Raw genomic sequence first — 12,696 nt, forward strand, 5'->3', positions numbered from 1 at the left:
AAGCTATCATGTTGTCTCGTCAGGGTGGAATTAAGAATACTGAACACCGTTGCACGTTACCATTGACTGCCTGATGGGAGCTATTGGCACATAAAAAAAAAGTAAAGTGCAGCCATTATCAACCCACTGCAGGATGGAAGCCTCTTCAACAATTCATGCTGAGGGAAATGGACCATAATCTGCCACGCTGGTCCAGTGCGGGTTGGCAGATCGACCGTATTCGGCAATCAGGGGCTTGAACCCAGGTCTACTCAAAGAGCGTGTGCTACTGCACTCCTGCTCCTGCCCACTCGGCTACGGAGCACATGTGCATGTGAAACAATAGAGTTGGCACCGCAGAATACATGTAAGCATACCTAGGCTACTGAATGAGTTTTAATATGTACAGTAAATTTTTGACTTAAACTTAATTGAAAACCATGTTAAGCGAAACCCGTGCTAAGTGAGGTATTCCTGTATTAAAGAATGAGAAATTTAAAGCTTAATAAAAAAAAATTAACTCTTCAAACTCTAATTGTAAACTGAGATGCTCCTGAAGTTGGGAGTAGTTATATAAGTTTAAGAATTGCTAAAAGAAAAGAGTATTTTTAAAGTTGTATCCTCATAGGAAGTTCAAGTTATATAGAATTTATTATTGTTTAAGCATATCATTGTATGCTTTATCTTAGAATTTTTCTAAGAATTTCTGTCTACTGATTGCTATTTGGATTGTCTGTTAGATAACAACCGAAAATGATTGTTGCAGAATTTGCCCCTCTTCAGAAATGGTGTGTCAAACTTTTGTACATAAAAATGGGGCCCCCGAGTGCCAAGCATTTTCCAAGTGATTTAGAGTGATTCTATAGTGTGCTTCTCAATTATATTTAGTTTATTTCATTCCCTATCTCTTCCATCATGCAGTATGATTGATGACTTTTGAGGTTATGATGAACGTCGTGGCGAGATCCAATATTCCTTACATTTCGAGAGTACAGCTCTAAAACGGTGTTCGCAGGCAGGCCGCTAGTTAGTACACCGGACCGAACCTATTGGTAACTCTCTAGGAGGCTTCAGGATCAGCTAGAGTATAATCTTGCCACCTCTACTCTGCCAGATAGTAACTGGAGGGAGTCCGAGTAGTGTGTATGCGGGGAGCATTGTCGAGCCCATGTTATGTCAAGGATCTGGGTATATTCTTACCACATGTATGCCATATCCAAAAATTTCATTACTTCATACAGCATGTCCCACCACTTTTTCTTACTATTGAATACACAATGAATTGTCAAACTAATAGAGCAAGCTTATCTGCGAAAAGATCTAAACCTCCCAAGGTCTTCCTAATTCATTTCACAAATATACGTGGTCTCAATTCTAATCTCAACGATGTCCATTTCCACTTGCAGTCTGCCAAATCCCATGTACTTTTTCTGACAGAATCTCAGTTATCAGTTGATTCAACTACTGCTCATCTCAGATGCCCAAATTATTCGCTGTATGATTCCTTTCGCCTCAAAGGTGGTACTTGTGCATATGTCCGTTCTGATATTCCCTGTCAGAGACTTGGCAATTTGGAATCTCCTCTCTTTGATCTTCTCTGGCTTAAAATCTCTCTACCTCATTGTGTCAAATTCATCTGTTGTCTTTACCGTTCTCCCAACTCCACTAATCACTTGGAGCTCTTTGACTTCCTCTCTTTGCAACTTGACTTTCTCCAGTCCAACTTTCCTAACTGTGAGGTAATTTTCCTTGGTGATTTTAATGTTCACAACTCCAGCTGGCTTCCGTTTTCTAATCACACGGACCCAGCAGATCGAGATGCTGAGGCTTTTGCAATTACTAATGACCTAGCACAGATTGTTCATTTACCTACAAGAATACCGGACAATCCTAATCATACAGCCAATACGCTTGATCTTTTTCTCACAAACAACCCTTCTAAGTACACAGGTCGAAGTGAGAGGTCCTTTAGGCACTTCAGATCACAACTTGGTGATTGTCTCTTCTCCAATAGAACCTTTATCTCATGGCTATTCCCAACCTCGTATTGTTTGGCATTACAAGAATGCAAAATGAGATGACTTGCGAGACTTCTTTTCTTCTTTTCCTTGGTCGGATTACTGTTTCAAAACTTCTGATGTCAACGTTTGCTCAGATCGTGTCAGTGAAATTATTCTTGCAGGAATGGAATCCTTTATCCCACACTCCACTTTAAAATCTCGTCCTTTATCTAAACCTTGGTTTTCCAATAAATGTGCTAAGGCTGTCCAAGAGAAGAATGTTGCATATCGTAATTGGCTTGTTTCTAATTTTTCAGTTTCATTTTCTGCCTACACCAAAGCTCGCAACAATTGTAAAGCAGTTATTAATCAGTCCAAACTAGAGTTTGAACAGGCTAAGAGTAGAAAACTTGCTTCTTGCCCTAATTGTAGCCGAGCATTCTGGTCTCTTGCCAAAGCTATTGGCCGCAACTTTTGCCCATCTCTGCTCCCACCTCTGTCCAAACCAGATGGTTCTGTTGTCACTTCAGCCAAGGATAAAGCTGACCTGCTAGCATCCCATTTTTCTTCCAGCTCATGTATTAATGATCTTGGTAAAACACCTCCCACCATTCCCAACATGCTCCATTCAATGCCACCTGTGGTCTTCCGTCAAAAGGATATCAGAAGGATTTTGATGAATCTTGATGCTAAGAAAGCTCCAGGTCCTGATGGTATTTCTCCACTTGTTCTCAAAACTTACTCCTATTCTTTGCCGCCTTTTTTCACTTTCTTATTCCAAAGGTGTTTTTCCTTCTGCTTGGAAATTTGCTCATATCCAGCCAGTTCCTAAAAAGAGTGACAAATCCCTCCCATCCAATTATCGTCCCATTCCAATTACTTCTACTCTTTCTAAAGTAATGGAGAAATCAATTAACCGCCAACTCTTAAACTACCTAGAAACCTTCCGTCTGATCAACAATCGCCAGTATGGATTCTGTCAGTGTCGATCCAGTGGTGATATTCTGGCTTATGTTACCATTTATGGACTAATTCAATGGAAAGGTTCGGTGAAACACAAGTAGTTGCTCTGGACATCTCAAAGGCTTTTGATCGTGTTTGGCATAAAGGTCTTCTAAACAAGCTTCCATCTTATGGTTTGCCAACTGTTTTTAGTAATTGGTTATCCAGTTTTCCCTGTGATCGCTCACTGAGGGTGATGGTAGATGGCTCTCTGTCTTCTAACTTCTCCACTAATGCCGGTGTCCCCCAAGGTTCAATTATTTCCCCCACTCTTTTCCTCTTGTATATTAATGACCTTCTTCCATTGACTGGAAATCCTATCCATAGTTTTGCCGATGATAGCACATTGCATTCCACTTTCCATTTTGAGAAACCTTGTCCTGTTCAATCAGCTTCAACTTCTCGAAAATCTGCTACCAATTCCTTAAATGCTGATCTTCAGGTAATTCTCCAGTGGGCAAAGACAACTTAGTTGATTTCAACCCTTCTAAAACTCAGTCTTGTCTTATATCTCGCAAAAAGGATTCTTCTGCTCCTATGCTTATCTTTAGTGACACTCCGATTTCTAGGCAAAATGATATATCTCTTTTGGGGATTACCCTGACTTCTAATCTCTTTTGGCACGAGCACATTACAAATATTGCTTCCTCTGCATCTAAAAAACTTGGTTTTCTCTTTCGCTCTCGGCGTTATTTTTCTTCCAAACAGCTGCTCACTCTGTATAAATCGCAAATCCACCCTGCCATGGAATATTGTTCCCACATCTGGGGTGTTGCCCCCAAAACCTCTCTCAGGCTTCTTGATTCCATTCAGAAGAGGGCAGTTAGGTTAATTAATAATTCATCTCTAACAGAGTTTCTCCAGTCGCTTTCGCATAGACGCACTGTTTCTGCTGCATGCCTCTTCTACATATACTTCCATGGGCACTGTTCTTCTGAATTGGCTTCTATAATTCCCGCTCTCTCTTTCAAAACAGTCCGAACACGTGCCGCCAACATCCATTTACTGTCCAACTTCAAACCCACAGAACCAACTTTTCATCTTCCTCATTTATTCATTCAACTGCCATTTTCTGGAACAACCTTCCTTCATATGTATTTCCTGAAAATTACAATCTACAGAAGTTCAAGTCCAATGTCAACAAATATCTTCTTTCGTCTTCTCAACCTTCAACCCAAGCACGGTACTAAGTACTATAGGTTCTAATACCTCTCGTGTTTGGGGTTCACATAAAAAAAAAAAAAAATTTTATATTTCAGTACTTAATAAGTAGGTTTAGCATTAGCATTAGCAGAGGCATTTGATGCAAGAAAGCAAGCTTATGCAGCATCAGCCAAAAAAAAAAAAAAAAATAATAATAATAATAAGGGAATACAATGGTCCAATGGTCTGCATTTGGAAATCACTGCATTAACTGGTTCTTCCTCTGTGAGGTATGGGTTTGCTGGTGTCAGTGTGTGTTGCTAAAGGATCTAGCAAACTATCAGAAAGGAAAGTCAACTTTCTTTTTCTTATTCTCAAACTAACCACCAATCCTACTAATTTATAGGCACTGCCTTGCCTCCTCCTTGACACCATTACCTAACAGACCTCTTGAAAAATAGAGATGACTTCACAGATGTTTTCAACTTCCTTAAAGCTATTAATTTATACCACCTCCTCTAAGGAGGTGAATATAAGCAACAGACGACCACAATGATGTATGAATCAGGTTAAAAGGAACAATTTAAATCCAAACACCACTGAAACACATCACATCATATGACCCGTGTAGTCCATGCTCCACTAAACTTCAATACAAACATAACAATGGCACTGATGTTCAGACTTGGCTGTTAAAAACATTTCCAAAGCTTCACCAGAATGATCTGAATCTAGCCCCCATTCCACACACACCTGAGTAAAATATTCTCTGACAGTCAGCATTGCTATGAGGAATTATTAAAATGCTTAAAAATGACTGGATAATTTCTTATATTTCAAGTTTTCTTGTGCACTTGTCAGTTCTCTGTTTTAGGATACAATTCTTTCTTCTTTCATAATAGCTCCTGGTAAGTTCTCACACTGAAACACAAAACTAATGTTGGAAAAAATATTGCTTCACCAAGATGTACTGTAAAGTTGTTCAAAAAAAAAAATTTTCAAATCTGAAAATGATGCACTGCCCATTAATGAAGTTTGTGCTACCTTAAATTGTAAGAATGTTGTTTTACGTGGGAACTTGTGCACCATGCAGTCACATGCAGCTAAAGTACATCCTCATTGAACAAATGCTGCTAATGCACCATTAAAATTTTAAACCAACCAACCAATCATTGAACAAAAGAACAGAATAGTCTCTTGTTTTAGACTCTCTACAACTTTGGGTAGAAATACATATTACTAAGTCAGAATCATCTTTCTAATTTAGGTTACAATATTAATCAACTTCCAAAACAGAAATACAAGATTTAATAACTGCTGGTAAAATAAATTTGCAGGTAACATTCTTCAACATATCTAGGAGTAATGACCTCAGTACATGGAGATTGAAGAGCTATATTCACAATTTCAAACATGAACAAAATTTCTGCATTAATGAGAATAACATGTATGCCTAAAATTAACAGCTTGCTTGGCCTGTTTAGGATTGCATTCACCAGAAGATTGTAAATCAGAAGTTCTTTTTCTTGAGGAGTTCATTAATTTGTCTTTTTTCAAAACTTCTTTTGGATCTTGGACTGGATTTCAATACAAGTCAGTGCCACTCACTAGTGACTGCTCACACTTTTCAGTTTGCTAATTCTGAAAAGTGCTCATGTGGCTTTCCTTACTACTTCTAACCTTTTCTTTAAATAGATTTGTCAAAGATCGCCAATGTTCTACTAGTCTATTTACACATTTAATCGACAACATACTTCAAAATCTTTTTTACTTCAGTGGCTTGCATTAATTGAAATTATTTAAATCCATCTTTCATTTTAGTACTTCTTTCTTGATGATGATTATTCTAATGATCCCTGGGCATAATCCATATCCTTATGTGCAAATTTTGTAAGTATGAAAAATATTCACAAGCTGATTTTCCTGTTGTGTGGACTGAAAAATCCAGAATAACTCATGGGGGAACCCTGCTCCCTCTACATGAGATTGACTGACTACATCCTTGATTGAAGAGGCCTTTAGATATTCTTCTAGTCGTCGACAGAGGCTCAAACCCAGACCGCTCCAAATGAACAAGTGGTGAAACCACTATACTGTCATGGAGGATGGCTTCTTTTTAAGTAGCAGTAAATGACAAAATATTTTTTATTTTGCAGGAAGGAAAGCAACTCCATTTTCAGCACATAAATTAATAAGGTGACAGACTTATCACCAAGTGCATTATCAACACAGTGCTAGACACTAATGTTATACCATGTAAAGTCACATTCCAATGCTTGCACAGAACAAACCACTTTCAACTTGATGGGGTTTTTTTTATTTATTACAAAACATCACCACAATGGGATGGGTTCACATTTTCAAAGCTTGGAATTACTCTGCTTACTGCCATCTGAGCAACTGAAAATCTCCCATTTTGTAAAGCCATCACTCACCTTCCCCAACCATGCAATATCACTAATAATGCTTATTTTTGTTCTTCAACAACCATACATTCTTGCTATTTCACTAGCAGTAAGTATATTTTTGAACAACATGCCTTCAGAGGAAGTACTCCTTATGTTATTGATTTGCAAAAATCTGATTACATAATATTTCCTGTCAAATGAAATTGAAAACACACAAGTATGTACAATTTCTTGCCTCATTTGCTAATGCAAATGATGCAAGAAACAAGATGAAAGAAGGCAAGCTTATACAGCATCAGCCAAAAAAACCCGATACCTCCCAATTTACCTATTCATTCCCTCCAATAATTTGTCTAGTTCTTCATTAAATTTATTCAAACTACCCACCTCCACATAACAACAGGTGGAAGTTTGTTCCAGAAATCAACCACCCACTGGCTAAAGGCAAACTTCTGCACATTTATTCTGCAACTGACTTTCCTCAATTTGAGTGTATGTAGTCTGAGCAAGAGGAAGAATCCCATCAGCATTAAGCTTGCTCAATCCAGTCAAAGCCCATTCAGATCAACTCACAGGTGTCGTCTCCAGACACTGCAATTTGTATAACTAAAGCTTTCTTGGTAAGAGCACTCCTTTGTTCCCCTCACCAATCTCATTGCTCTTCTCTGTACTCATTCCAGCAGCTCCACATCCTTCCTAAAATAAGTCTAATGTCAACAAATATCTTCTCTCATCTTCTCAACCTCCAACCCAAGCACGGTACTAAGTACAATAGGTTCTAATACCTCTCGTGTTTGGGGTTTTCATAAAAAAAAACCTTCAATAAACTTTACTTAACCTTACATTGTTCAACGTATTAGAAAGGATGTAGAGTTGCTAGAACAAGTATAGAGAGAAGGGCAACAAAGACTGGTGAGGGGGAATAAAGAGATGCTCTTACAAAGAAAGGCTCAAGTTCTGCAAATTGCAGCATCTGGTTACTAGGCACCTGCAATATGATCTGATTGAGGCGTATAAGGTTTGGATTGAGCAGGCTCAGTGCTGATGGAATTCTTCCTCTTGCTCAGATTACAAACCTGAGGGGGCATAAACTGAACTTGAAGAAAGGCAGTTGTCGAATAGATGTGTGGAAATTTGCCTTTAGCCAGCAGGTAGCTGATTGCTGGAACAAACTTCCATCTGTCATTGTGGAAGTTGATAGCTTAAATAAACTCAAGGAAGAAGTGGATAAACTTTTGGAGCGAAAGAATGGGTAAAATGGGATTTTTTTTTTTTTTTTTTGGCTGATGCTAAATAAGCATGCTTTCTTGTATCATATGCCTCTACTAATGCTCTAAAAAATGTCTAATAAAATAATCATTTCATTTTTCAGTTCCTTCAATCCATTTTTTGTTATGTACAAGTATATAATACACATTACGAAAATTTGGTCTCCATTTTAAGTGGAATTTTCTGGAACCAATTATCCTTGGATAACGAGGACCCCCTGTACCACTTCCCCCACCAGACACCATAGCATGCATCAGCCATGCAGATCATTTCTCAGTTTATACAACAGATACATTTCTGAAAATGCACCAATGCATGGCGCCTCTGTAGCCAGGTGGGAAGGAGCAGCGGTGTGTAGCACACGCTTCTTGATTAGACCAGGGTTCCAGCCTGTCACCACCAAATACGGAGGATGAGGAAAGGTCAAGAGAATGACCACCGCATATTCCCGGAGCAATATGGCCTTAGTTGCTAATGCTCCTAAAAACCAAAATAACAAACAACAACAACTCTAATTTGACCTTCAAATAAACTGGGGTCTTTTTTTTTTTTGGAATTAGAATATTAATTGGAATAATAGAGCAGCCAGTAATATTATGCCCTCCCTTCCTCTCCTTTAAATTGAATACATTTAAAGGATTGTTTTGTTGGGTAGAATATCAGGGTTATTAGGAAAAAATACCCGTGTCCAACACTAATTTCTTCAGCACCTGGTGAAAACTTTATAGTGTCTGCAATGATCAGTAGGATTCAAATTTAGTCCATCCCATGCTGCAGTCCGATGTCGTGGATGCATTCATAAACACTATTTATAAATTATATGTTAAATTATATTTGGAATAAAAATATTAAAAAATTACCTTAAATGTCTGTTGATGCATATGAAATGGTCCACATAAGAGGCAGTGCAGTCATATCGCAGATAACCAGTACTTTTTAAGTACACACATCCTTGGTTTCTTGCTCTCAGCCTATACACTATCTGACCTGTTCCATTACTATTAGAGAACACTGTAAAATAATTCAAAATGACTTTTTCTATATCCTTAAATATAGTCTGATAACTTTTATAGTAATTGCAGTCAAGTTTTAAAACTGTGCTAAAAATGAGTTATCTTATTAACAGACAAATTCCACTACATTTTTCTACCACTACCTTAGCAAATTACACAGGGTGGGACAGAGAAACAGATGATTTTAAAAAACAACTTTTCTGGTACAAATTGTGGTGGGGAGGATCCACAACATCATGCCATTTAGTAACCATGGAACAATGGAGTTGTGCACAATCTACTTTCACTGTCAAGGCATTTACAAAAACAATGACGGTTATGAGACTTCACTTTTTAGGATTTTGATGCTTAGGTGTTATGATCCTGCACTGTCTGCTCATGCCTTTAATAAAGGGATAGGTAATTTTGGAGAAACTGGTTCTACTCTCAAAAAGTAGCCCCTGGATGCAATAAGAAGTGCACACATACACCACAAAACATTGCAGCTGTCAAGAATGCTGCTCCTGTATGGAGTCCAAAGAATTCTGCACATTGGTATGCACTGTCGGTTGAACTTATCCAGTAGAAGTGTACGACAAATATTGCACCAGGACATAATTTTACTGATAAGGTACCTCCTTATCAGTAAAACCTTTGGTCAAAAAATAATAAATTTCAAATGGATCGTGATGAAGACTAATCACATTCTATGGATGTCTAACAAAGCTCACTTTCATCTAAATGGTTTTGTGAACTTTCTTTACTGGTCAGAAGAAAACCCTTGCCAGTTCCACCAGCAACCATTCCACAATGACTTGGTAATAGTGTGGCATAGAATTTCATCTTTCAGCATTATTTGCCCTTATTTTTTTGAAGATGATAATAAAAGAATAACAACTGTGACATCAAGCTGCTATGCTAACATAATCACAACTTTTTTGACTGATGAAGTAGCTACTCACCTCCAGGAATGGTGACATTTCTTAGCCTTCAAGGTTTCCAGACATGTCAGCATATGACTCACTTAAAAAGCAAGGTGCATTCTCATTTCTCACCCAATATTGAAGAGCTTAAAAGAAGAATTCTATTGGAATGAGCAGCAGCCTGGAAAACAAGATGCAGGGGATTTCAGAGACTGCTGGGATTCACTGCAGTACAAGGAAACACATGGGTTGTGTTAGGGTAGCTAAGAATAGGAACAGCTTGCATGTACACCAATGCTAGGAGTTTGGTAAATAAATTTGATGAATTTGAGGTGTTGGTCAAAACATCAAAGGCAGATATTGTTGGGATATCAGAGATGTGGTGTCACACAGATATAAGGAATGCAGAACTGGAATTTGGGGAGTACAATGTGTACAGGGAGGATAGACAGGGGAGGAGGGGTTATGCTATTAGTTAAGAAACACAAAATCCAAGGAAGTGCAACCAGTCGACATCGCTGGAAAGTGCAGTGTCGAGTCAGTTTGGTGTGACATAAGCACTGGGAAATCAAAACTGATTAGGAGTGTGTTATAGGCCTAATGACTCTGATGAGTATAATAAAACACTGTACAGGGAAATAGAGTGGACCAGTAAATCAGAGAGTCTTACAATGGGAAATTTTAATTTCCTGGATATTGACTGCAATTTGTGGGTTGGTCACTCACACACCAGCAAGGCTTTTGTGGATTTATTGGATGATTGTTTTCTACATCAGCATGTTCGGTAGGCAACTAGAGGGATTAATACTCTTGATCTGATTATCAGTAGTGATTATTCATGCATTAAGAATCTGTAGATAAAGGAACTACTAGGTGGCAGTGATCACAGTGTGCTGAAGTGGGATTTACTCAAAGAGGTAACTACCATCAAGGGTAAAGGGAAGGGGTTTTGCTTTCGTAAAGGCGACTACGCAGGTCTGAGAGAGTATTTTAATTCTATACGGTGGGACCAACTGATGATGTTACCAACAGCAAATTCAAAATGGGAAGCATTCAAAGAATAAATCTTGGAAGCTACTAGGTTTTACATACCAACTAAGAAATATTGTTCAAGGTTTAGCCCTAAATGGATGTCAGATGAACTAATGAGACATGTGGCAGAGAAGAAAAATGCATGGGATACTTATAAATTAATGGGTGATATGGCAGCCTATGACAGATATAAGCTGGTCTGTAACCAAGTCACAAAGGAGGTTAGGCAGGCAAAGGCAGATTATGAGAAATCCTTGGCAAAGGAGGCAAATAAAAACAGCAAAGAGTTCTTTACGTACGTAAACTCTAAAGGAAGGGGATGGATCAGATTGGTCCACTGATATTGATGGTTCAACTGTTGATGATCCTGCTCAGGTGGCTAAAAAACTAAATGAGTATTTTACATCTATATTCACACATGAGGAGTTATTCAGGGAGGGGACTGCCACAGTTTAATTCACCTCTGGCAGTGAGCTAGATGATTTTGTAATAACTGAGAGGAAAGTGGAGGAGAAATTGTTGAAGATAAACATAAAAAATGCACCCGGGGTGAATGGGATCTATACAGTTATATTAAAGGAGGTAGCAGAGGAAGTAAGCAAACCCTTAGCCATAATTATGAGAGTTTCCTTGGTCTCAGGGAGGTACCAATGGACTGGAGATGTGCAAATGTGATGCCAATTCACAAAGGAGGATCAAAGGGCGACACAAGTAATTATAGAACTGTTAGTTTAACTTCTGTTCCAGGGAAATTAATGGAGGCACTGGTTAAAGAAGCACTTCAGGATCATCGAGACAAGGCTTCAGTTATAGCTCAAACACAGCATGGTTTTGTTAAGCGGAAGTCTTGTCTGATCAATATGATTGGATACTATGATGTGATCAGAAAGCAACTGGATGCAGGGAAGAATAACTTTGATATCATATATTTGGATCTTAGAAAGGCTTTTGCTACTGTTGCACATGGAAGACTGCTGCACAAGTTGGAGCAGTGCAGCATTGGAGGCAAATTGCTGCTATGGATAAAGGGATGGTCGAGTGGGAGAAGACAGAGTGGTAATCAATGGACATTGCTCTTCGTGGACTAATGTTATTAGTGGAGTCTCTCAGGGTTCAGTGTTGGGTCCATTGTTTTCTGTATTTATAAATGATATTGATGATGGGATATCAGGCTTAATGTCCAAGTTTGCAGACGATATGAAGGTCAGCATGGTTGTTAATGACAATGATGACAGTATGCTGCTGCAACAGGATCTAGAAAAGTTGAGTAGATGGGCTGAGAGGTGGCAAATGAAGTTTAACATTGAAAAATGTAAAGTACTACGTATGGGAAGCAGTAACCCCAGAGTAACGTATCAACTCTGTGGTACTACACTGACAATGGTAGAGAATGAAAAGGGCCTGGGGGTAATTGTGCAAGCAGATATGAAGTTTTCTGAGCAGTACAGACAGTCTGCAAGAGTAGCTCATGGTGTCTTGTCAATGATATACAGTAATACCCCGACTTACGCTACCCCGACTTACGCGAACTCGGAGTTACGCGGTTCTTGATTTTTTTCGTTTGGCAACGCTGCCGCCCACTATCTTCAAGGTCGTTTTTCATATGTTATCCATATATGGTGCGACGGCGGAGAATGAGAGCGAAAGATGAACAAAATTCAACTTTGTTGCTTTTATGTTTTTTATATCAGTGAAGGGGAAACACATTTCACCATAATAACGTAAAAACCAACACAATTCCAGCTATCGGTATAATCGCAAATGCAATTAGATCGAGTTTACTACCAGTTTATAACAGATTTCACTAGCAGAAATGCAACTGGATTTTTATTGTTTTATGGTAGTAACCCCTAGAAATGTGAGGTGTTAATAGTGTATCTCTGCCTTTATGGTGTTGTTTATTCAGTTGCTACATGCGCGCAGCTTTGTTTATGCGTATCCAGCGTGC

General features: G+C 38.6%; 1 protein-coding gene across 6 annotated transcripts in view; it reads right to left on the reverse strand.

Moving 5' to 3' along the window:
* LOC150081989 (circadian locomoter output cycles protein kaput-like) overlaps nucleotides 1–12,696 on the reverse strand; it is a 269,964-nt gene that overhangs the window by 22,685 nt on the left and 234,583 nt on the right. For all 6 annotated transcript variants that reach the window (XM_090379039.1, XM_090379036.1, XM_090379038.1 and 3 more), the window contains one exon: nucleotides 8,662–8,812. In XM_090379039.1, the coding sequence (XP_090235165.1) occupies nucleotides 8,662–8,812 (151 nt within the window). The remainder of the gene's footprint in view (nucleotides 1–8,661; nucleotides 8,813–12,696) is intronic.

Source organism: Mastigoproctus giganteus, chromosome 8 (genome assembly GCF_048544385.1).
Source record: "Mastigoproctus giganteus isolate SK-2022 chromosome 8, ASM4854438v1, whole genome shotgun sequence".
NCBI classification, from domain to species: Eukaryota; Metazoa; Arthropoda; class Arachnida; order Uropygi; family Thelyphonidae; genus Mastigoproctus; species Mastigoproctus giganteus.